The sequence below is a fragment of the Eurosta solidaginis genome, chromosome 4, assembly GCF_040869045.1.
Source record: "Eurosta solidaginis isolate ZX-2024a chromosome 4, ASM4086904v1, whole genome shotgun sequence".
Taxonomy (NCBI): Eukaryota; Metazoa; Arthropoda; class Insecta; order Diptera; family Tephritidae; genus Eurosta; species Eurosta solidaginis.
In genome coordinates this window covers 138,796,602-138,823,386 of record NC_090322.1, presented here as the reverse complement: position 1 = coordinate 138,823,386, position 26,785 = coordinate 138,796,602, and the positions used below count along the sequence as shown (strand labels likewise).

General features: G+C 39.5%; 1 protein-coding gene across 9 annotated transcripts in view; it reads right to left on the bottom strand.

Annotated features, from left to right (window-relative positions):
* The window catches only part of LOC137250387 (uncharacterized), a 76,927-nt gene that overhangs the window by 9,519 nt on the left and 40,623 nt on the right, over window positions 1-26,785 (bottom strand). For 3 of the 9 annotated variants that reach the window (XM_067783061.1, XM_067783065.1, XM_067783066.1), the window contains exons 2-3: window positions 10,218-10,616; window positions 7,024-7,140 (exon numbers count right to left, since the gene is read on the bottom strand). In XM_067783061.1, coding sequence (XP_067639162.1) covers window positions 7,024-7,140; window positions 10,218-10,417 — 317 coding nt within the window. In that variant the 5' untranslated portion in view covers window positions 10,418-10,616. Of the gene's footprint in view, window positions 1-7,023; window positions 7,141-10,217; window positions 10,707-12,482; window positions 12,521-26,785 lie in introns of those variants that run through there. The other 6 variants (XM_067783060.1, XM_067783062.1, XM_067783064.1 and 3 more) reach the window with 3 other exon arrangements.

Below are 26,785 nucleotides of genomic sequence, written 5' to 3'. Positions count from 1 at the left end.
ATCCTAAGATGAAAACGAGCGCGACATGTCTTATTGCAAATTTGTATAGCGCTTCACTTATATTTTTATAGGTTCTCTTTGTGACTATACTTCATCATTTTTTTTTGTTGTTATGGGCTGGTTTTAAAAGTTTCTTAGTTTTTGCCTATTTCCACTGTCCTAAAATTTCCTATTGCTTCATGACCATTTTTGTCAGGAGCTATAAAAGGAGTTATGCGAAATTTTTTTTTTTTTTTGATTTGCTGTTCACTTTAGGCAGTGTTGCTTTTACTGTCGATTGTGACATTTTTAGGTTTACTATTTGAGATTTATTTGAATTTATCGCTCTTCCTCAGCTTTGGTTTGGTACTGGTAATGGGTTAGATACGAGTTGTGGCGGGTTTTACCTGCCTAAATTTGTGCTTTATATAGTTTTTGAGCATCATAGCTATTGTGATGATCAATAGCATGAATACACAACCTATAATTGCTAACCAAACATCTGGGATGTTCGGAGTACTTTCTGTATCTACCCTAGTTGATGGCTCATACTTGATTATTTTATTATCTCTTATTTCAGAGCTTTCTTTTCCTACTTCGTAGCCAGCTATGGCTACCATAATGCCTTGGGCTATTTTTGTCCACCAAGATATTTTGAGATTTTCCTCTACTTTTATGAGAGTTGAACTAAATTGAATTTTTAATAAAATTTTTGATTGTATTCTTTATCTTAAGCATTCCTTTTTATTTTTATTATTTTTCCTTATTTAGTTGACATAAAAGTTGTTGGAAAAATTGTACAATTTTTTTTTTTTTAAATTAGTTTTTATGCCATTTTTGCCAGATTTATTTGACATTATAAAGATCTAAGAGTAATTTTGTTGATATTATTTTTGTATTGTTTACATTATTTTTGTATTGTTTATTGTTATTATTTTTTTTCTACGCCACATTGGGCTTCAATCTTTTTCCTAATTTTTAGGTTGAAAATGCGCTTTTTTTTTTTTTAATTTTTTTTATGCTACTTAGCATTTGGCATTGTTGGGGAACACTTTCCTCATTATACGCATTATTTCTTCTTCTGTGGTAGTGGGATTTATAATGTCCTCAATTGTGGGTTCCCTTTTCATACCTATTATCTTCCACAATTTCTTTAAACCTTCTAGTTCTTTGGGTAGGTCCCTAGTGTGTCGGGTATTTTCGTCCCACCAATAGAGAGGAAGATCTGAGGAGTTTCTTTGCATTTTAGTAGTTATGGTGATTTTTAAAAATGTTCTATGGGCTTTATTTAGAGGATAGGTGGACTGTCTGAAGTTGATTTACTATTTTACAGAGGTCTCCTAAACAATCCAATTTACTTGAATTTTTTTTTTTTTTATAAAAGTTTAATTTAGGATTTTTAGCATTTTAGCTTTTTTTTTTTGTATAAGAAATTTTTACTTTTTTTTTCAATAAGTAGTTTTAATTTTCCTCCTAATTTAAATTTTAACAATTTAGATTTTTATACTATCAATTTTTTTTTTCGAGGTCCAAAGAAGTTATTCGTACATACTTTTGTTTTAGTTTAAATTTTCCCTTTTTTTTTTTCAAAAAAAAATCTTAAGCAAAAACTCTCGTTTTTGCTAATGGTTTAGCGTCCCTGAGGCCGCTCAATTGATTCTAAATTTTATATACATACTTATTCTAAGACATTTTTTTTTAATTGTCCAGCTTGTTATTCACGTCCAATGCCGGGATCCTGTGGTATATATTTCACTTCACGCCTAATGCTTTTATTCTGGGTGTATATTCCGCTTCACCTGCGCGCTCCTTTCTCTGTTAATTTAAGCTGTATAATTTTTTGTGTTGTCCTTCTGCTGGTCTTGTCTGCAACTATAACCCTTCGCTCGATTTTTGAACGTGGCAATCAAAATTTCTTAAAAAGGAAATTTGTTCCTTTTGCCTTATTGGCAGAATTTAATGAATTTACTTTTTGTTTAAATCTTGCACGGTCTCCTCCAGCTAGATCCTTAGCAGTTTTGCCAATTTTAAATCTAGCCTGGCAGGATCTTCCCTTCAGCGAAATCTAGCGAATTTTGCTTAAGAGCAAATTTTCAGCTAATTAAAGATCAGGCTGGCAGGATCGTCATGAATTAATTGAAATTAAAAGACGTTGCACGTTTGATGGTGCGACATTAAATCTTCACTTTATTAAATAAATTCTTGTCTTTTATAGTAATTGACTTAACCTATACATTCATAAATATCTTAATACTAATATCTAACAAGTAAGGAAGGCTAAGTTCGGGTGTAACCGAACATTACATACTCAGTTGATAGCTATGGAGACAAAATAAGGAAAATCACCATGTAGGAAAATGAACCTAGGGTAACCCTGGAATGTGGTTGTATGACATGTGTATCAAATGGAAGGTATTAAAGAGTATTTTAAGAGAGAGTAGGCCATAGTTCTATGGATGGACGCCATTTAGGGATATCGCCATAAAGGTGGACCAGGGCTGACTCTAGAATTTGTTTGTACGATATGGGTATCAAATGAAAGGTGTTACTGAGCATTTTAAGAGGGAGTGTGCCTAAGGTCTATCGGTGGACGCCTTTTCGAGATATCGCCATTAAGGTGGACCAGGGGTGACTCTAGAATGTGTTTGTACGATATGGGTATCAAATGAAAGGTGGTAATGAGTATTTTAAAAGGTAATGGGCTTTAGTTCTATAGGTGAACGCCTTTTCGAGAAATCGCCATAAAGGTGGACCAGGGGTGACTCTAGAATATGTTTGTACGATATGGGTATCAAATGAAAGCTGTTAATGAGTATTTTGAAAAGGAGTGATCCTTAGTTCCATAGGTGGACGCCGTTTCGAGATATCGCCATAAAGGTGGACCAGGGGTGTCTCTAGAATGTGTTTGTACGATGTGGAAATCAAATGAAAGGTGTTACTGAGCATTTTAAGAGGGAGTGGGCATTATGTCTATATGTGGACGCCTTTTCGAAATGTCGCCATTTGGGTGGGCCAGGGGTGACTCTAGAATATGTTTGTATGATATGGGTATCAAATGAAAGATGGTAATGAGTATTTTAAAAGGGAGTAATCCTTAGTACTATAGGTGGACGCCTTTTCGAGATATCGCCATAAAGGTGGACCGAGGGTGACTCTAGAATGTTTGTACGATATGGGTATCAAACGAAAGGTGTTACTGAGCATTTTAAGAGGGAGTGGGCACGAGGTCTATAGGTGGACGCCGTTTCGAGATATCGTCATTAGGGTGGGCCAGGGGTGACTCTAGAATGTGTTTGTACGATATGGGTATCAAACGAAAGGTGTTACTGAGCATTTTAAGAGGGAGTGGGCATTAGGTCTATAGGTGGACGCCTTTTCGAGATATCGTCATTAGGGTGGGCCAGGGGTGACTCTAGAATGTTTGTACGATATGGGTATCAAACGAAAGGTGTTACTGAGCATTTTAAGAGGGAGTGGGCATTAGGTCTATAGGTGGACGCCTTTTCGAGATATCGCCATTAGGGTGGGCCAGGGGTGACTCTAGAATGTGTTTCTACGATATGGGTATCAAATGAAAGGTGGTAATGAGTATTTTAAAAGGGAGTAATCCTTAGTTCTATAGGTGGACGCCTTTTCGAGATATCGCCATAAAGGTGGACCAAGGGTGACTCTAGAATGTTTGTACGATATGGGTATCAAACGAAAGGTGTTACTGAGCATTTTAAGAGGGAGTGGGCATTAGGTCTATAGGTGGACGCCTTTTCGAGATATCACCATTAGGGTGGGCCAGGGGTGACTCTAGAATGTGTTTGTACGATATGGGTATCAAATGAAAGGTGGTAATGAGTATTTTAAAAGGGAGTAATCCTTAGTTCTATAGGTGGACGCCTTTTCGAGATATCGCCATAAAGGTGGACCAAGGGTGACTCTAGAATGTTTGTACGATATAGGTATCAAACGAAAGGTGTTACTGAGCATTTTAAGAGGGAGTGGGCATTAGGTCTATAGGTGGACGCCTTTTCGAGATATCGCCATTAGGGTGGGCCAGGGGTGACTCTAGAATGTTTGTACGATAGGGGTATCAAACGAAAGGTGTTACTGAGCATTTTAAGAGGGAGTGGGCATTAGGTCTATAGGTGGACGCCTTTTCGAGATATCGCCATTAGGGTGGGCCAGAGATGACTCTAGAATGTTTGTACGATATGGGTATCTAACGAAAGGTGTTACTGAGCATTTTAAGAGGGAGTGGACATTAGGTCTATAGGTGGACGCCTGTTCGAGATATCGCCATTAGGGTGGGCCAGGGGTGACTCTAGAATGTTTGTACGATATGGGTATCAAACGAAAGGTGTTACTGAGCATTTTAAGAGGGAGTGGGCATTAGGTCTATAGGTGGACGCCTTTTCGAGATATCGCCATTAGGGTGGGCCAGGGGTGACTCAAGAATGTGTTTGTACGATATGGATATCAAATTAAAGGTATTAATGAGGGTTTTAAAAGCGAGTGGCCCTTAGATGTATATGTGAAGGCGTTTTCGCGATATCGACCAAAATGTGGACCAGGTGATCCAGAAAATCATCTGTCGGGTACTGCTAATTTATTTATATATGCAATACCACTAACAGTATTCCTGCCAAGATTCCAAGGGCTGTTGATTTCGCCTTGTAGAACTTTTTCATTTTCTTCTACTTAATATGGTAGGTGTCACACCCATTTTACAAAGTTTTTTCCAAAGTTATATTTTGCGTCAATAAACCAATCCAGTTACAATGTTTCATCCCTTTTTTCGTATTTGGTATAGAATTATGGCATTTTTTTCATTTTTCGTAACTTTCGATGGGCGGAGCCACGCCCATTTTGAAATTTTCTTTTATTTTTGTATTTTGTTGCATCATATCATTACTGGAGTTGAATTTTGACTTAATTTACTTATATACAGTAAAGATATTAAATTTTTTGTTAAAATTTGAATTTAAAAAAAAATTTTTTTAAAAAGTGGGCGTGTTCTTCATCCAATTTTGCTAATTTTTATTTAGAACATATATAGTAATAGTAGTAACGTTCCTGCCAAATTTCATCATGATATCTTCAACGACTGCCAAATGACAGCTTGCAAAACTTTTAAATTACCTTCTTGTAAAAGTGGGCGGTGCCACGCCCATTGTCCAAAATCTTACTAATTTTCTATTCTGCGTCATAACGTTAACCCATCTACCAAGTTGCATCGCTCATATTCGGCATTCCATTGATATTGGTTAAACGTCTGGGTTAGTTCAATAATTTATGTTGGACAATATTGTAATATGAGATGGTCGGGCTAGCACCTTAATGGTGCTGTGGTACCGGAGCGTACCGGATCTGTATCCGGCAAAGGACCATCACATCGATTACACTCCCCAAAGCCTTCGGGGAGCAACCTTATTCAACAACAACAACAACATAAATTAGGAGTAGTAAAGTATTTGAATTTACTCAGTTCCATATTGTTTGCCAGTTAGTGCGTACATTTTGGCGGAGCAGCACTTGTTTTTCTCTTTTTTGGTTAGTCTGTGACAGTCAAAAATATTTGTGATGTTAGTTGAGTTATTGTTTTAAATAAACTAATATTATTTCAAATAATTTCGAAAATATTTGCGAATTTGAGGCCAAAGGAATTTAAAAGGTAAGAAAATTTCAATAATTAAAATAAACGAAGATGGGGCACATTTTTGAAGCGGGTACATTTGACTATTGTCACATGTACCCTATCTTAGTTCCTATTATATAGTGAGTGTACCGTTGTCTGGTTTTCGGTTAATACTTAGGAAATATGGTTTGCAATTACAAAAATAAGACTTATCGGTGTGCTATAAACGAAAAAAATATTACCAACGCAATAAAAGATATCAGAAATGGGAGAGAGACTCAAACTTCAGCTGCAATCAAATACGGAATGAAAAGAACAACTCTAGTAATGCGTTTGAGAAATAAATTACCTTCAGCTGATATCTCAGATTCTGGAAATGACAGCAGCTCTGATGATCCTTTCAACTATCAATCGAAATAACAACAAGTCAGACATTTACTAAACAACAAGAAATCGATATTTGTGAATACGTCACGAAATGTGCTTTTTATTCTTATGGCGTATTGTATCAAACTTTAAAAAAGTTTGCATAGTAAAATTACGCCAAAGCAGTCAATATTGTTGTTCCAAAGAAGCTGGAGATGATTGCCTTTACGGACTTCTTAAAAGAAACCCTTCTATCCCCCTTCGTAAACCTGGAAAGATCAGTTTGGCAAGATTCCGTGGCTTTACTAAATCAGCAGTGGAAAGCTTTTTCATAAGCTTTGCATCGATATATGAAAAATATTCATTCCAAACAAAGGATATCTATAATTTGGACGAAACTGGCATAGCTACGATAAGTATATGCAGTAGATTTTGTTCTTAGACTGGTGTTGGGTTCGATAGCTGCCCCTGTTCCAGCTTGTTAAAAGTAAAAAAATATACCAAACAATTTATGTCATATGGGGGCAATGGGAACAAGAAGAATGGGATCACCACTGTATATTTGTATCATGCGCAGGAGTATGAGTTTTGTATTGAAGCAAAATTTTTGTGAGCTACATAAAGTTTCCATTATCCCTCAAAGATTTTTCGTATCGTATTTTACACTGATGAGGTTATATACGATCGTTGAGGTGTCAAGTCTCTTGTTGAAGTACTTCATATAATACGTTAGATGTGAGGTTGTGACCAATACAAAGAAAGTATCCGGCTCCAAGAAGTATCCGGTTTAAAAAAAAGGAAGCTGTTGGAAAAGTCTGCGGTATTGAAAACACGGAGTTTTTGTGACTTTTTCGTACCTGTGGTACACCGAATAGGCTTGATTTTCCGAGTGCAAACCAAACTATCCCGCTCTAACATAAGAAAACTAAACTCAAATGATGTGATTAAATTGTGTTCTTATGCCGATTTTCCATTAAATTGTGAGAAGGGTGGACTTTGTTGTACAGTGTAATTATATTTCATATTTAAAGCGAAAGGTTAACGATACTTACTAAATTTCAATTAGTTCACAGCTCAAAAGCAATTTCTTCGGTCCCAATTCCGTTACTGCAATGGTGGAGTCATGGTAGTAGATCATTATTAGCGAATCATTACTGAGCCGTTTCCCACTAAAATAAAAATTTTAACATTAAATTAGTATAAATGAATGAGAGATTTATTTATTTGTTTTTTAAAACGAATTAGTTGATCAAATCAGTTTTGTTTTCACGCAGCTTATCAGCGTACCTACAAACCCAAGTTAAATGGATTGCATTCCAATTATACGGATATTTATCCGTTACTTTAATGGGCGATAAAAAACAATCATCAGTTCAAATCAGTCGTTACTGCATTAAATAGGGTGCTCATGAATATAGAGAAAGCCCTGGAATCCTAGGAATATGCCCTAGGTGTTTTTCTGTACCTTATCGGGGTTTTCAACAATTTATCGAAACGATCTATCAGCGACAGTCTCAACTTGATTGAAGTACATCAGACCATAAAAAATTGGATTGGTTGCATGTTAAGCTGCACAATGATCACGTTACATCAACTACTTGCTTAGGCGGTTCGTCAGAGGACCAGTCAAACTCACAACGTATGCAGATGACGTTTTAGTCATCATTAGCGGCAGATGCTTACCAACAATCAGCTCTCTGTTGAATCAGGAGCTTCGGGATGTACATGCCTGGGCATCTGGACTCGGGTTAACCGCCAATGCAGAAAAAACTAGTCAAGTCAACTAGGTCAAGGCTCCAGCTACTAGGGACGGCAGAGTTGCCAGATCTCGAGGTAGCATTTAAACTTGGCCCTAGAAAACTTCTAGTGTTCACCAAAAGGACGGTGTTATTTTATAACGTAAATCCTGATACATAATTGGAGCTTTTCCATTTGGTCGTCAAACAAATTCTCGTAACACTATAGGGACATTCATTCCATGTGCGGTCTTTTGGCCGCCAAGTTCAACCTTAACTCACCTACGTTTATGGAATATACTATTTTTTTCTGTAAAAATCATAGAGATCGGTGTATATGTATATATCCCATGTCGTTTAAGTATGTACATTAGAACGGGTTGGTCCCTCATACAAAAAAAGTTGTAAATTGAAAGGTTATGTTGAGAGGGCTTCGGAAATTTTTATTTTATTTTTTTTGATAGTGTGTTGCGAGTGAGCCTGCAAATGCTGGCACTGACCAAAAGTATATGGGTAATTTTTTGGCAAAATTAGAATGCCACGATAAATACAAAAGAGATTTAGGTCGAGCTTCTCTTCCAATTTACATCGAGCTCCTTTTTTTAATTTTTACCAACAAATTGGCGGGACGAGACTGTAATGGGAGTCAGGTTGACTAGTAGCTATAAACAACATTAAAAGTGCTATAACTTTTTGTTATTAACTCAGGAAAAGCAAAGATGTAATGAATTTGGAAGTACTTTCGTCCGGTAAAACCATAAGGAAATATTAGGGGCGTAAAACCCAATTAGCTGACATGTGAAAACGACTTCATAGCTCGAAAGGACAATCAAATACAAAGATTTTCAAAACCCAAATAAAGACGCATGAATTCCAAATACCGGATGACAAATAACCAAGTTACATAAAGAACAGTTTGAGCTGGATCAAAAAAAAATAAAATTTTTTTCCGAATGAAAGGCGCGATAGCCTCCGAAGAGATTTAAGGCCAAGTTTATTTTCAAAAGCCCTCTCAATATAAGCTTCATATTTAGGGGCGGTATTTGGCAACTTTTTTTGCGACCCGTTCTATTGTACATCTGTTCTTTATATATTACACTAGCAGTCCCGGCAGGTGTTGTTCTACTCTAGCTTTGGCCTATCTTTTTATCTCTTACTCTCTTTTCCCCTCTCTCCCCCTTTTCCTTATCTTTTTATTCAATCTGCCCTCTGGCTTTCTCCTTTTCTGTGTTGTTGTTGTTGTGGCGATAAGGACACTCCTCGATAGCCTTGGAGTGTGTTATTGATGTTTACGGTCCTTTGGCGGATGCAGATCCGGGACGTTCCGGTAACAGGCACCATTAAGGCACCAGCCCGCCCATCTCGGGAACGATTTAGTATGACCACATTAAACCTTCAAGGCCATACCGCCCTTCCACCCCTAGATGCGTGAGGAGCCTGGGGTCAAAAGAGACTCGGCAGTTAGAGTAACAGGATTCGCCACAGGTAGGTGAGGTTTACAATTGGGTTGGAGAAGCTATATATTGCGCCAGCAACACCTTGAAAGGGTTGCGCCACACAACGCCTCTTACGACATACATACATGCCGCGGGTATATTATAAGCCCCCTGACCCGCTGGGTGGTCTTTTTCTGCGTCTTTTTCTCCCTCACCTTATTTTCCCTCACTTCTTTACCGCTAAATCTATACCTGTCTCTCTATCTCCGTCTAACTCTATTTCATTCTCCTTTCCTTTTTTCTTTTCGCACTAGTTCTTTATACTTTTTTCCATCCCTTGTTCCCAGTCCCAGCCCAAGTCCAAGTCCCAGTCCCAGTTCCAGACCCAGTCGGTCTCTGCTCCATTTCCCGAACAAAGAGTGGCAGACAATTCGAACCGTGAATAGAATTTGTTCAAATAGATCGATCCCTGGTCCATTTACTACCGGAAAGAAATTAGCTTAGGGGTCCATCGCGGGCAAACACCGTTACATGAAACTTATATGTATATATTAAAGATATCATACAGCCGCCGTGGTGTGATGGTAACGTGCTCCGCAACGAAGATCCTGGGTTCAGGCCCAGGGCAAAGCTACATCAAAATTTAGAAACAAGGTTTTTCAATTAGAGCAACATTTGTCTAAGCCGGGTCGCCCCTCGGCAGTGTTTGACAAGCACTCCGAGTGTATTTCTGTCATGAAAAGCTCTCAGTGAAAACTCATCTGTCTTGCAGATGCCGTTCGGAGTCGGCATAAAACGAGTAGGTCCCGTCCCGCCAATTTAAAGGAAAATTTAATAAGGAGCACGACGCAAATTGGAAGAGAAACTCGGCCTAAAATCTCTTCGGAGACTATTGCGTCTTACATTTATTTTATTTTTTATTCACACAGCTAATTATTCGGATATTACGAATGGGATAAGATTATTGCTGAGCTTCATTCATGCAGGCTATGAAGAAGCACAGCCAAGGAAAGCGTCGGCCTTACTTGTTTAGTTTATTAATTAACTTACATAAATACATATTTATTTACTTACCTATATGTTTTCATCTGACGCAAATTTCTACTCTCGAAATATTGTTGTGTAAATGAAGAAAACGAAGGGAATCCTTGAAAACTTTGCGGTAAATTAAAAGAGATCGTCGGCTTTGCAACAGCAGTTGTGAGCAGGCCGCAGATTGCACAAAATATCAAACAAAGTAATTGTAAATATTTTTTTACGGAACATGTAAACATTTTCTACAATTGAGTCGGTGTAGAATACAGAAACCATGCGACAGTAAGAAATTTATTTTTTTGGTCAAATCACTGAGTTCTATTTCGAGTAGACCACGACAAATTCAACACGTTGTTGCGTTCCAAAGAAGTTACAGCTGACTAAATAATGTACATATTTAATTCAAGTAGCTACATTGAGATCCATGCATTGATACGTCTAAACAGTAAAAACACGGTGATTGAATGCGTTGATAACAATTATGAATTATAACGAAATAACACTTCGATGTAAATTAGTTTGTAACATCTATTTAGAGAATTACAAAAAAAAGAAAAACAAATTAACTAGTTTTGCACTTTTTAGGTATTTTAGTAAATACTTATATGTATTTGTTCAAAATGGAGCTTCCCATGTCAACTCATCTTGCCGATGAATTTTGAATCATCGATTTCGCTGAAACATGGGCACTTTGAATTTTTGAGATTTTTTTTTCTTCAAATTTTGTTATTACCAGCGAATTTGGTTTATTGTACTTTTTCAATCCTTAAGTTTAAAAAAGTTTTAAAAGGATTTCAAGATTATTTGTATAGGTACTTCATTGTTTTTATAAAAAATCTCAGGAATACTACTCCCGGAAACACAAATTTTAAGCCCAGTCTCGTAATGGGTTAATAGCCATGTTTTTTTACATGTAAATACATATGCACTTAAACTTTATATGAACTGCTAAGGCCTGGTTTTCAGTACAAGTTCAACTCAGTTTGTCAGTTAAACTACGCTTAAACTTACTCTGCAGTTTTTCAATATACTTTAACTGAAGTTTAAGCTTTGCTTAAGCGGCCGATCTGGCAGGGTTAAACTCTAGTTAACCTATCAGTTATTTGCGTTCATTCGAAATGGCGTCGAACAACAAGCATTTGGGCTTGAGAACCATGTTGATAACTAGGCATACTTCTAAAATCACAAGAGTTGTTTCGAAACAGTGGCTCAACTCGAGAATCATAGCGTACTCAGCAAAAGAGGGAATTTTTTATAAAGCAAAAAATGCTATTACTTATGTTGAAAAAATTTAATACCCAACTTGTGGTTCTCTAACTGGACTCGAATGTAAGATTCCATACCACAGTATTTTCACGAAAATAAAATAAAATATGTATAATTTATTTTTGATTAATTACGCTTTATTACTGCTATCAACCAGGTGTTTATTTCCCACACTAAACAGCTGCTGGTTTTGGTGGTACCACCTTGGACATTTTTTTCATCTCCACCTCAGCTCGATATGCAATGTAGAATATCAACTGAAGAAATGTGTTGAATATACATTTGAGAACTGTACAAATCTCTCGAAATTAGAATAATAATTGGAAAATATTAATGATGTTGTAGATCAACTCGAAAACTGTTAATTTTAAAAAAATTTCTCAAAGATTGGTAGTTATTGGAGTATGAAGTTGGATATCAACTCGAGAACTATCTGGTTTAAGAATAATTAATATTGGATTTCACTTCCGGAACTAGATATATATTTCGCTGGAGAATTTTTTTTCCATGTTTGTTGGGTAAACAAAATCCAGCTGTTGCCGTATCTACAAATTATCTAGACCATGGCGGAACGATACAAGGTGGCAGCATGGTGACATACCTACATACATAAATAAGAATTCCATGTACTTTGTTTTTGTAAATTCGATGGACAAATGTCAAAATCGTACTGCGCCGGAAGTTGATGTATCAAATCAAATAAAAAAAGGTTATAATCAGCTGTTCGATGCGGCCACCTTGTATAGTTCGGCCATGATCTAGACAATAAAAAAAACCAATGTTGCCGCACAAAAGGCATACTCCAAAGGCGGCCTTAAACTGTGACTGAAAAACTGCTCAGTAGTTTAACTGGAGTTTAAATTTGAGTAGAGTTTAAGCAACCTCAGTTTAAGCTTAGATTAACCAACTACTGAAAAACCGGGCCTAAGTGCATAGCTTTATCTACAGTTATGAAGTTGTTGCGCATTAGATAAGTACTAAGAAGTGCGTATCTCTACTATTACCCTCTTTCAATTTTGGTATGCGTTATACAATTACCTAAAAGGTTTGCGTCTCCATTATCTCTCCATACACTACTCCTATGCGTATTTCTGCACGCGCGTTTTATTTTTCGTTGTAAATGTAGATGTACATATATACATTCATGTAAACACAACACGGCTAATTATTGCCTTATATTTTTATCCAATTTTTAAAAAAAAAACCGTTAGAGAATGCAATAACACAAAGAACCAAAAAAGTGTCCCAAGTATGCTGTCTTTAATCGGTAAGCGGCCACCAACCTAACCTAAGTATTTATTCTCTCTATAGAGACTGTCAATCTACTAAATGATGGCAATGAAAAAGAAAATTAATATTATTTCAAAACTACAACATTTCGCCATTTGAAACATGCATGCATATGCACTAGACCGTGTCCGAAAAAAAAAAACATTACATTTTTGATGTGTAAATATCTTTGCTGACGGTAAGGGGAGAAGGTACTCTGAATGCAAGCGTGAAATGAAAAGCCTGAGAGTAATCGTAATCGTAGTCTTTGTACTCTATATGGGGATATACATATGTAGAGTGTAAATGAAGGCGTAGTGTGCGGTATTGATATCCTTAATGGAGTAATAAAGAGTGAGAGCGCAAGTATAGTCTCTACACAGCTGCGAAACTCGAGGCAAATACGTCACCTATAAATTAAGTCTCTGAGCCTATGTATACCAAATTTTTATACATGCAAGTGCACGAAGAGATGCTATTTTGTTGGAAATAAAGATCCAGAGATATAATAGCAAACATAAGTAAGCAACCACAAAAACAGCGAAGCTAAGAACGAAGAAACTATTTCACATACAAACGCGTAGTCAGAACCTAAGATCAGAAGTTACTACTCACATATAACCAGGCATGCTTAACCAACGAACCGATATCATTTCGTTACGATAATCAACGTTAATAAACGAAACAAAGTCATTTCGTTTCGTTTATTGACGTTAATTATCGTAACGAAATGATATCGGTTCGTTGGTTAAGCGCCAAATACACGACACGAACATTTCCGCGAACATTCCGCAATCTTGTTCGCAACTTTGGCCATACACCATACGAACTTTTGGCCGAACATTAGTTCTCTTTCAGACAGCGATGAATACGGATAACAATTGTGCTGCAGCAATATTGCTCGCTGTGGTAATTAAGCGTAAAAAAAAGAGAGAAGACCGCAAAAAAAGAATTTGGTGCAAAGAATGGTTTAAAAAACGAGCAGTTCTTGAACAAAGTGAGCTTATTAAAGAACTGGAATTCACGTCACAAAATGATTTTAAAACCTACGTTCGTGTGAGCAAGGCAACATTTGACCAAATTTTACAAAAAATTTTGCCACTCATAACGAAACGGGATACAATAATGAGAGAAGCGATTCCCCCTCATCTACTACTTATTTTTTTTATAACTGTATCCTTTGTGGCATCAGGATCTACTTCTTTTAATTTTTCGATTAAAGTCGCATAATCATTATTCTTTTTAATTCTATTACAATAATCTTTGCTTTTTACTTGCCACAATGATGGCAAAGATTTATACATTTCAATAAATTCACTCAGAAATTTTTTATTGTCCATTTTACTTTTCCGCGCACGTCTGTTCCGTTCAGAATTACTACGATTATGAGCTATTTCGCCATACACGCACGAACAGTTCGCGAAAATGTTCGCCAAAAATTAAAATATTTTGATTTTTGGCGAACATTTGCGCGAACTGGCAAACACCACCATACACGACAGAAAAGGTCGCAGAAACATGACATAACGGGAATGTTCGCGGAAATGTTCGTGTCGTGTATTTGGCGCTTTAAGCATGCCTATATATAACTATGAATATCAGATACAGAAACGAAAATAAACAAGCAACTGTTCGAGACGGCTGTTCGGGAAAATTTAGACCAATGGTCGGCAAACAGTGATACAATTCTACGCACTCGTCTCACACGAATTCTTATTCTCTTTCGTTTAAGTCCGAGCCACAATAAAGTTTTTCATATGCGTTCAGATGCGTTCAACGCAATATTATGCGTGCCAGTAACTCACCACAATCACGCATGATGATTCTGTAAATATAAACGAGCTTCAGACTTGGCAATTAAAGATTATTTCGCCTTGCCCATTCACATACAAAATTTCGGGAAGCACTGTTATAAACATTCTCACTATACATGAAAAATACTTCCTTACAGATTCTGTATTTTTGTAGCAGTGCTTCGCCACATCCAATATTTTGCTACCGATCGCAAATTGTCATCAATGTCTTCTAACGGGAGTCCAAGAAAACTTGCAGGTCAACAGTGGTGGACCATAGTGAAAGGTGTGTTAGGGGCGTTGGTTACACATTAGAATTGAAGAGATCGTTGGTGATATATGGGGACACATTGCAAGCAGGACATACATTTTGTATGTCTGAGTTGATTCTGGATAGGTAAGCGTTTAACCTCTTACAGTATCCAGATCGAAGTTGAGCTAGAGTGACGTGCGTTTCCCTAGCGGAAGTGCGTTCCTCCTCTGCAGGTTCTGGGTATAAATAATCCCATCTAATATGTTCCTCCCACATATTTTATGTCGTATTCATTTGTTAAATTTCAGTTTTTATCTGTGAAAGATGTTGGAAAAGTACCAAGTGGGAAAAATAATTTCACATGCAAAGTGTGAAAGCAACCTTAACTAAAGCAAATGTCAAAGGTAGGTGTAGGAAAATTTAGAAACATGAAAATTTCAAACTTAGAAACATGAAAATTTCAAAATGCGATATCTCACCGAAAAAAAAAAATGATATTTGAGCAAACTCAACGCCATTTGAAAGAAGAAGGCTTGTGTTTAAAGATGTCATCCTTTAATTTTGTTGAAAGAAAACATCTGCAAGTCTATATAACCTCAAATATCGGCAAAAACCGTATTTTTTGCACTTTTAGGTTAAGAAATCTCAAAAACCAGTGCTGGTAGAGCAATTCTGAGGCCAGATTTGGATTCAGCGCATCATTAATCTTCGGAAATATATATTCTGGTTTCTCGGTCTGAATGTTGGTTAAGTTTTGTCGGCCTGTGTAAGCGAACGAACAACACAAAGCGATGCATCAAGTGATTTGCGCGACCATTGCCTTCTCACTAACACAGCTGCATTTCAATTTTGCCGACGCCTGGTCTAGACCGCGGGAGAAATAGGTCAATGAGGCGAACTGAGAATATAAAAGCAGCGTAGTCCAAGCGATGGTCAACCAGTTCAGGGAATCGAATGTTAATTTACAATATATGATTGAAAATTACAGTAAAATAGAATGACTAACAGAAAATATTAAGCGTTAAATGGAACATTAGATTCACGAGCTTGCTGGTACAGGGCATGCCTTCAGGAAAATTTCATTTAGTCATAACTCCGAATTTCTTTCCTTTAAAAGGGTTATATTTGGGTATATGGGCCATGTACAAAGGTATTGATTTTGTCAACAGTTCAATCATCGCAGAAGGCGTGAAGAGATTTACAAGGTATAATCGAAATAGCTGTCACCTCCTGTCCGTCCGAGTGTCACGTTGTTTAAACTTTTTCCAAATTATCAAATAAATAAATTCATATAGTTTTACAAAAATGAGCGGTTCTAACCCTTTATTTAGAGAAAATTGGATAGTTCTCCACAGCTATTTGAAGTAGCTATCCGTTGTTCGGTGTAAAGGCTCAATATACGAGGAAGCTAGGTTGCCAGGAAAAGAGGAGTCTTGAGCCAGTCTTGAAGAAAAAATTATATTTTTTACTGATACGGTCGAACGCACAATATAAGTAGCATGTATGCACGAAAAATTAATTGCGTGCGACTAGGTTATGTGGTTAAATATTTTATATTGGGGCAGATGTTTTAGAGTTCACGACATACATCGAGCATTCCATGGAAAATCGCAAATTTGCGCCGATCTTCGAATTGCTCTCATTGTTAATTTCCAATGTCAATATATTTAAATATATCTTATCTGAAGGTATCAGGGGATAGTAATTTAAAATTAGTATCAGCTTATAAAACAAAATTGCAAAAAATATAGGATAGGAGAAAATGAAAATCTGTAAACTAATTTTCGTACGTGTTCAAACACGAATGTTCCGCACAAACCATTTTCTTTATACACTATAACTTTTTTCGAATAAAATTATATATTTTTTTTTGTTAAATGTAGTTTTTAGTTTTTTACTATACCCAGCTGTAATTGTACACAGGGTATTATTACTTTGATTGGATAACGGTTGGTTGTACAGTAGGCCGGGTCGATTTGTGGGGAGGCAAAAAAATCGCCCATTGCTCTGTGAAAATCATATTTTAGGGATCAAAATAAGAAACTTTCACAAGGAACCATACCTCTAAAACGAATTCTGATGTCCCCCAATTTGGGTCGAACTTTTGGGTAGGGGCAAATTTTGAAAAATCCCACTTCATTTAGAGTGCTCCAATCGAGTCCAAATGTATGACCGACCCCACTAACTTTGGAGGACCGACCAACCGATGCCAGTGGAACACTCCCTGCAACCCCCCTGTGGGTTCACCATACAAACATTTCAAAAAATCGCCGGTTTTGCACTTTACATGAAAAAATCAGCACAAACATATCCATACCAACTGAAAAGAGGTGCACGTAACATTTTATTATTACGTATAAACAAATAAAAAAATTTGCAATAAAATAATTTGAAATGTTTGTATGGTGAACCCCCAGGGGGGTTCCAGGGGGTTTGCCACTGGCATCGGTGGGTCGGGCCTCCAAAGTTAGTGGGGGTCGGTCATACATTTGGACTCGATTGGAGCACTCTAAATGGGTCAAAGTGGGATTTTTCAAAATTTGCCCCTACCCAAAAGTTCGACCCAAATTGGGGGACGCCAGAATTCGTTTTAGAGGTATGGTTCCTTCGGCAAAGTTTCTTCGTTTGATCCCTAGAATACGATTTTCATAGAGCAATGAGCGATTTTTAAATCGACCCGCCCTATTGTACAGGTATAAAGGAATCGAGATAGAGACTATCAAAATCATCAGTATCGAAAAAAAATTTGATTGAGCCATGTCCGTCCGTCCGTCCGGCTGTCCGTTAACACGATAACTTGAGGAAATATTGAGACATCTTCACCAAATTTGCTATGCGAGCTTATCTGGACCCAGAATAGATTGGCATTGAGCGAAATCGGATGATAACCACGTCCACATTTTTTATATATAAAACTTTGGAAAACACCAAACACTTGATTATTTAGTAAATGATACACCCAAAATGCTGAAATTTGACGTGTGGACTGATATTGAGACTCTTGATAAAAATTTGAAAAAATGTTTAGAATGGGCGTGGCACCGCCCACTTATGATAAAATCAATTTTACAAATATTATTAATCATAAATCAAAAATCGTTAAACCTATCGTAACAAAATTCAGCAGAGAGGTTGCCTTTACTATAAGGAATGCTTTGAAGAAAAATTAACGAAATCGGTTAAGGACCACACCCACTTTTATATAAAAGATTTTTAAAAGAGTTGTGGACGAATAAAATAAGCTATATCTTTGCAAAAAAGAGCTTTATATCAATGGTATTTTATTTCCCAAGTGGATTTATAGCAATAAATAGGAAAAACTTCAAATTTAAAAAAATGGGCGTGGCGTGACTAAGAAAAATTAACGGATCGTAATAAAATTTGGTACAAAGATTTTCCCTTTAGCAGGGAATATTTCTAGAAAAAATTGACGATATCGGTTAAAGACCACGCCCACTTTTATATAAAAGATTTTTAAGAGGTTCGTGGACGAATAAAATAAGCTATATCTTTGCAAAAAAGAGCTTTATATCAATGGTATTTCATTTCCCAAGTGGATTTATAACAATAAATAGGAAAACTTCAAATTTTAAAATATGGGCGTGGCACCGTCCCTTTTATGACTAAGCAATTTTCTGTGTTTCGGGAACCATAACTCGAAGTAAAATTAGTTCAGAATAGAACCATATGTATATGTATATATGTATTATTGCGCATCCTTGTAACACTATTAAGCAAGAAAACAAACAACAACAGCATTTCAAGTGTACAGCTGGATATGTAACGTTCGGTTTCACCCGAACGTAGACTTCCTTACTTGTTTTTAAATATCTATTATTCGTTTTCTGAAATTTGACTTGACTCACTCTAACCACGAAACCCGATGATTTTTTGTTGTCCCATACAAACACAGGCTAGTTTTCGATTTCTCAAACACATATACAAATGTCTAAATTTTTGAGACAATTAATATACAATATTAATGCACTAAAAAGTTTGTATAAAAAAATTTAGTTCATCTTAAGTTTAGATAGAAAACTGCAAAAAAGTGTACGATTTGTTCCGTACCAACCCTGGAATGCTCCACATACAGATGTATCCTTTTTTATAAGTGCACTCGGGCGCACTCGACAGCTGTGTGCAATTATCCTATTATTCCGCAACCCCTAAAATAACAAAGCTATGGCAAGAATTACAGATCGTGCAAGAGTTAGCCATTGGAGTGCACCCTATTGGAATCGGAAATCAAAGCGTAGTGACATAACGGGAACTTTTCCGATGGTTCGCTAAGCTTATTGTAACCATGTTGTTGAAAGGAGGTCTCTCTACTTTAACACGAGGATGTCTTAATGTGGCACCACCCCACATCTAAATGACTGATTTTACTTAGTAAGTGAGTTAGCGGTTGCTATTGTTCGTTGATTTGGTTAAATTTGGCCTCTTTCTTAACCCGTATATGTCCTAAAATTACAGCTATAGGTTTTGGTCGTGTACCCGCCTAGCGGGTGTACTTCAACACTTTGAATAGGCTATCGTGGAAGTGGAAGCAAGGTATTGTTTTTTTCCTATAGATACTATAAATAGTGAAGTCTTATGAAAATCTATGTGTAGACATACAGATGTACATATGGAAACTAATTATTTTAAACAGAGCTCGGGGTTGAAGTAAAACCGCAAAAGAGGTAACTTCATCAGAAAAAAATAGTTTCGTTCTTTTTGATAAGAGCTTCGTCAGCCTCTTATCGGGAAAACCGATAATGACAAGCTATTGTTTTATTATCGGTTTATAATTGATAGCTGTCCTTAAGATGAACAGAAGGGATATATCCAGAGTAGTTGCGATGCTCACGGGGCATTGGCCAATTGGGGTATATGCGGCATGGATGGGACTGGAACACAATAGCTCTTGTCGTCGCTGCAAGCGTCCGGAGGCGGAGAAAATGGTTGAGCATCTGCTGTGCGAATGTCGAGCACACTGTCGAAGCAGAATAAAGTTTCTTGGAAAGCCCGTTTTCGAAAGTCTCCCAGAAATCAAGGATGTTAGGCCAGGAGAGCTTCTCAAATTTATGAACTCCACGGGATGGATATAGGGGAAGGGTTTACCTGAGGCGCTTGAAACTCTTATTAGTCTTCTTAATTGGTTAACTCACGAGTTGTGGTATCAAAATGGCCCATGAGCACTAATTGGAGTCAATTGGAACTCGCCACTCCAACCAACCAACCATTATTAATAGCGAATTATTATCTTCTAGATTTCGATTTGTTATCATCTTGTCATTGTATTCTTATTGGTCTTGGAGAGTGCTATCGATGTTGATGGTCCTTTGCCGGATGCATATCCGGTACGTTCCGGTAACAAGCATAATTAAGGTGCTAGCCCGACCATATCGGGAACGATTTGGTATGACCACATAAAACCTTTTAGGCCATACCGCCCTCCCACCCCCTACCTCCACGAGGAACTTGGGGTCACCAGAGCCACGGCTGTTAAAGATACAGGATTTCCCATGGGTTTGAAAAGCTATATATTGCGCTGGAAGGGTTGTTCTACACAACCCCAACAATTTGGTAACACTACGATAAGATCCGATAACTTTTCGATAGCACGCCGATAACAAATTAGTAATACTCCTTTAAAAAAACTTAAGGTTTCCGAAAATATTTTGATATCCTTTTGATCACGTATCGATAGTTTTTCGATAAGTCATCGATAACTTTTTTTGTTTTGTTCATATTATATCTTTGCTCATAGTTATTCTATCTTATTTTTTAAATTTCATTTAATTAAATTTAGTTTTATTTAATTTAAATTTTTTCTTTGTTCCCTCTTTTCTTTCATTTAAATTTAAGCAAATAATGTACAAATATGTTACAACCAACAAAACCCTAAAAAGAAAATGATTTCAGTTTTAACTTGAATAGCTCACCACGCGCTTTGTTTTTGTGAACCTTTTTGTACCAACCCCCTAATCCAGGGTGTTATGCGGACCGTGCCTATTGGACGATTTGCAGCCAGGGGATAAATTCGGCTGTATTCGAACGGAGCCTTCCCGATACCGGGCCACCTCGGGAAGTATTAATGGCTTTACCACAGCAAGGGGCGCTGCTGTGGCGGACTGTTCTTTCCCCGTATATAATACTGGACCGCTGAGCCCGCCTTGTCGGGCAGGTGGTCGTACGACCAAGATGAACGACTCATTAACTGACTGTAATAAGGACGATGTAAAGAGGAGGACTGAATCGCAATCCAAGGACGACAAATACGAATTAAGCGATGCGTCGGACTCGGGGAGCGAGAGTAGTGCTGATTCAATGAGCTCCGTGTTGGAGAAGCACACAAATGAAAACGGAGTAGAAGAGTGGAGAAGGGTACGGAGCAGAGGAAGTAAAAGAGCTCTCTCGCAGTACCGTGCAGCACTAAGAATTGTTCAACGCTTGGGAGCAGTGGTCGACCCAACAGAAGTGGAGATCGAGCGCTTGGAATGGGCCCATGAAGCGGTAGAAGTAGGTCGAAGGCAGTTCAAAAGGTTTGCTGCGAGAAACCCTCGGTTCTGCAACCGGTACGAGGAGGAAGAAGCGTCGACTGGCAGAATGAAGAGGCAACGTTCGGCGGAAGGCGATAAGCCTGCTTTCAAGAGGCAGAAAGGACCCAGTCCTAGAGCCGCGAGGCAGGGCAGTCGCATAGACAAGACAAGTAGGCCCAAAGCTGTAAGACAGATGAGCTCCAATAGCGAGGTAGCAACTACCTCGAAAGCTGCGAGTCAGAGGGAAGTTCCAATTAAGGAAGTAGGAGATAAGCCAAAGGGAGAAACCGCTAAGACTCCGGCTTTCTCGGAGGCGCTAAAGGGAGTTAACGCTAAGACTCCGGCTTTCTCGGAGGTGCCAAAGGGAGATAACACTAAGACTCCTGCTTTTCCCGAGAAGATGAGTGATGTGGCAAAGCAGTCACTGACTGTGGCGCTGGTTGATCGTAGCAGTCCTTTCGGACAAATGACTACTGAAAGGTGGAGATCTGTGGAAAGGGAGCTTATTAGCTTAATGCTTAAGATGATGCGGGAACAACCAAGTAAGCCCCTTCCAACCTTTGATTCGGGGGGATGGTATAACGGTGTGAAGATGATAGCGTGCGACAACATCGCGAGCTTGCAGTGGCTGGAGGAGGTGGTTCCAAACCTCCAAAGGCAAGGCACGAATGCGCGGTTTGAGGTGGTGGATAAAGCGCAAATCCCCACGGTACCAAAAGTTAAGGTATGGATACCATGCGTGATAAAGTCGGAGGATACACTGGGACTTCTGCAGGGTCAAAATCCGAACATACCGACACAGGATTGGAAGATACTTACTGTATCTCGGCCTACCGAGGATGGTCAGTTCTACATCTTCCAAATAAACAAGCAGGCGGAGGATATTTTGTACACGCAGCTTGGTAAAATGTCCTTTGGCACTGGCAAAATTTACATGCGACTCAGGAAAAGAAGTCCCGAGGATAAAAACCCTAACACGCTAGAGGTGGGCGAAGTCGAAAACGACCGCAAAAGCCTAAGGGAAAAAAGACAGGTGGAGGTCCCCGACGTCACCACGAACGTGCTAGAAGAGAACCAACCGCTAAATGGCGCTGTGACTCGCACAGAGGAACACCCTGCACAACAGTCACGAGAGGCTGAAGGGGGCCTCGAATACTCTAAACCAAAAGGGCAAGGGGAGGACGACGACGTCAAGACGAAGGTGCTGGAGGGGGACAAACAGCCCAATGGTGCTGCGAGTCCTACAGATAAACCTCCAACACAGTAAAGTGGCGTCGAGTGAACTCCTCCTAACCCTTGAGGAGGGTTCGTTTGACGTGGCGCTGATCCAGGAGCCGTGGCTCTCATCGGGAGGAAAGGTTTCTGGACTTAGCGTGCGCGGGTTTGGCGTTTACTACGCGCAAACGGAAGGACGAGTGCGAGCTGTAGTAATGGTAAGGAAACAGCTGCATTCATATATGCTGCCTAATTACACCACTGAGGATCTCGTAGCGGTGGCCGTTTAGCAAAAGAATAAGCAGGCATTTATCCTGGCGTCCTGCTACATGGCCCATGCTGCGGAGGTCCCACCGATGGAGTGCAAAAGGCTAGTACAGGAGGAAGGGCGCAAAGGGCGGTTGGTCATAGGCGCAGATGCAAATGCGCACCACAATGCGTGGGGAAGAGCAGATACGAGAGAGGCGAATCTCTGCTTTGTTACATCCTGCAAACCAATTTGCAGATAGCCAACAGGGGAAATGTCCCTACATACATTGGTCCAACATCCAGCAATGTTCTGGATATTACATTGAGCTCCGAGCGTGATATATCAAGGTATGATTGGATGGTTCTTGATAGACCATCCTTCTCCGACCATGCGTATATCAGCTTCAACATCCCCCTAAAGAGGGTAGAGAAGGGAGGAACCTTTAGAAACCCTAGGTCAACGAACTGGACTAAATTCCAGAAACATGTAGAAACAAAACTGGGACAACCCAAAGAGGTTGCTAATGTAGAGGAACTGGAAGAGTCGAATGAATTCCTAACAAGGACGCTTATGACTGCGTATAACAAAGCTTGCCCTCTAAGAAGATTCAGAGGAAAAGCAAAGCCGCCATGGTGGAGCAATGAGCTGAGTCTTCTAAGAAGACAGGTTAAAGAAATGTTTAAGCTCGCAAAGACCGCGGAAAGCGAAGCGTGTCGGGACGAGTACAGGGATCTACTGAGGATCTACAAGCGTGAAATTACCAGGGCGAAGAGAAACTCATGGAAAAGTTTCTGTACGGACATAGAGTGCTCCAGCGAAACAGCACGGTTGAAAAAAGTCCTAGCAAAGGGAAACATAGTCCAGGGACTAATAAAGAAAGAGAACGGGGAATGGTCACGTAATAGTGAGGAATCCCTTGAGGTGCTTCTCGATACACATTTCCCATCGGGAGACGGTTTAGAGGAGCCAGCAGACATCACACACACTCCGATCACGGAGCTAGTAGTGCCGGGCTTGGTGACCGATACCAAGATCGAGTGGGCAGTGAAGACGTTTTCTAAGTTTAAATCGCCGGGCCCAGATGGTATATTCCCGGCCATGCTACAAGTCTCAAGTAGGGCGGTCGTGGAATGGCTTAAAATAATATTCGGTGGGTGCATACGACTGAATCATGTACCGCACTCTTGGAGAACTGCTCGTGTAGCTTTTCTACCAAAGGCGGGGAAGATCGGTCACATGTATTCCAAAGAATATAGACCCATTAGCTTAACATCATTTCTGCTCAAAACCTTTGAGAGGCTGATAGATGTGTACATAAAGTCCAACGTGTATGAAAAGCTGCTCTCCACAACCAGCATGCGTACACCAAAGGCAAGTCGGTAGACACCGCATTGCATAGGGTGGTAATAAGCATAGAGAAATCCCTGGAATATAAGGAGTAGGATAGGAGTCTTCTTGGACATTGCCGGGGCTTTCAATAATGTTGCAAAATGGGCGATTATGGATGGTCTTAATTACATTAAAGTACATCCTGCCTTAATCAGATGGATCGGCTGCATGTTAAATTGCAGAAAGATTACATCACAATGGGGATTGTACGAGGCCACGAAATCAGTGGACAGGGGCACGCCGCAGGAAGGGGTGCTATCACCTCTGCTGTGGACGCTGGTCATCAACCAACTGCTCAGGCAATTCGATGAGGGATGCGTAAAACTTACGGCTTACGCAGATGACGTTGCAATTGTCATAAGTGGAAAGTGCCTTCCAACGATTAGTTCTTTGATGGATCGGGCGCTTCGCGATATTCATACCTGGGCATCTAATGTCGGGTTGAAAGTCAATGCAGAGAAGACGGATATGGTCTTGTTTACAAAGAGGTACAAGGTCCCAAATTGGACGAGGCCTAAGTTAGGAGGGGTGACCTTACAGGAGAAACCTTGCACAAAATATTTAGGAATCATTCTAGACAGTAAGCTGTCATGGAAGCTCAACGTGGAGGAGAGGGTCAAGAAGGCCTCAACGGCACTCTACGCATGTAAAAGAATGCTGGGGTGTACGTGGGCCTATCGCCCTTTCTTTCTCATTGGGTTTTTACAGCGATTGTAAGCCCTATTCTATGCTATGGAGTTCTTGTTTGGTGGAAAGCCACACAAAAACAACATACCTCAAAAAATTAGAGGGGGTATGCAGACTATCGATGCTTAGCATTACGGGAGCCCTGAAAACAACCCCGACGGCTGCACTGTATGCCATTTTGCACATCCCACCTGTAGACCTGGTAGCAAAGAACAAAGCGTTAACGACCGCAACCAGGCTCGGTGCTTCGGGGCAGCTTGAGCGCCGACCATATGGCCATAGTAGTATAACGTCATCAATCACAAGACGAACAGACTACATGATTCCCTATCTGCGCTTCGAGGGAGATCTTAAGGCCACAATAAAGGTGGACGGTTGGCGCAAGGGTGCGCAAATGGCGGACGAGGCGATACATGTGTACACCGATGGTTCCAAAGTAGTGGAAGGAGTAGGGTCTGCGGTATACTGCGCTGATCCGGAAATAAGTAGATCCTACAGGCTGCCGGATTACTGTAGCGTTTTCCAAGAGGAAATATTAGCCGTAACCAAAGCAGTAGAAACCCTGGAAGAGAATAGCTTAAGCTGCAACCGTCTTAACTTTTATATTGACAGTCAAGCAGCAATTAAGGCAATAATCTCGCATAGCACAGCATCTAAATGCGTGTTAGGGTGTAAGCAGTCTCTGGAGAGAATCGGGACAGGGAGAAGCATACATCTATATTGGGTCGCAGGGCATATGGAAATAGATGGGAATGAAAAAGCGGATGAACTAGCTAAAAAGGGCGCATCCCTTGAAGCTTGCTGCGTAGATGTCCCAATTAGATTGGGCGAGATTAAGCGATGGCGAGAGGTGCACATGATCGACCAAGCGGGAAAGGCGTGGGTTCAAGCGCGGGGCTGTAAAGTGTCGAAGATTATGTGTAGGTCTTACAACCTTAGACTAACACAGTTGCTCCTATCATTAAAAAGAGAGGACTGTAGACTCATGACGGGTATTCTGACTGGACACTGCCTTCTGGCGTCACATGCCTTTAAACTAGGCTTGGTCAGTGATAGCAGATGTAGGAAGTGCGGGTTGGAGGAGGAAACGATCGAGCACATTCTGTGCTCGTGCCCTGCACTTGCCAGGCTAAGACTCCAGCTATTAGGAGTGATACAGCTGTCAGATCTAGAAGCAGCAAGTGGTTTAAGTCCTAGGAAGCTTCTAGTATTTGCTAAGAGGACGGAGTTATTTTATGACATAGGTCCTGGTTTTTGATAGGGTTTTTCAGTTTGGTCGTTAAAACAAACTTCTTCGATTGTGGAATATCGGATTTTTGCTTAACTTGCCGGCACTCTGGTTGTCATTGAAGATAACTACTGGTTGGTCTTTGCCCAATATTTCATTCAGCAAACGTTTCAGGTGTATGGCTTCTTTTGTTGAGTCGGAGATGGCCATGTACTCAGCCTCGGTGCTCGAGACGGCCACGGTTCGTTGCTTTCTGGATTCCCAGCTAATGGCTGCGCCAGCTAATGTGAATGCAAAGCCGGTGTATGACCGTCTGTCGTCTACGTTGGATCCCCAATCAGCGTCAGCGAATCCCTTTAATGAAGGACCAGTGGTGCGAGTATAACAGATCCCGTGATTTTGTGTGCCCTTTAAATAGCGCAATACGCGTTTTGCTGCCACCCAGTGTGCTGTTCCGTAGCTGGTCTTAAATTGGCTTAATACGCTGACTGCATGGGCGATGTCTGGTCTTGTTGATACGGCGAGATACATAAGTGATCCCACTAGGTTCTGATATGGCAACTTACTTGCTGAACGAACATCTTCTTCTGTCTTTGGCGACATTTCTTTAGACAGTTTTATGCTCGAGTTAGCGGGCGTACTGACTGGTTTGCAGTCGTTCATCTCAAAGCTTTTTAGTAAGTGTGCAACATATTTCGATTGGCTCATTGTAATAGTGTTCGATTTTAGGCAT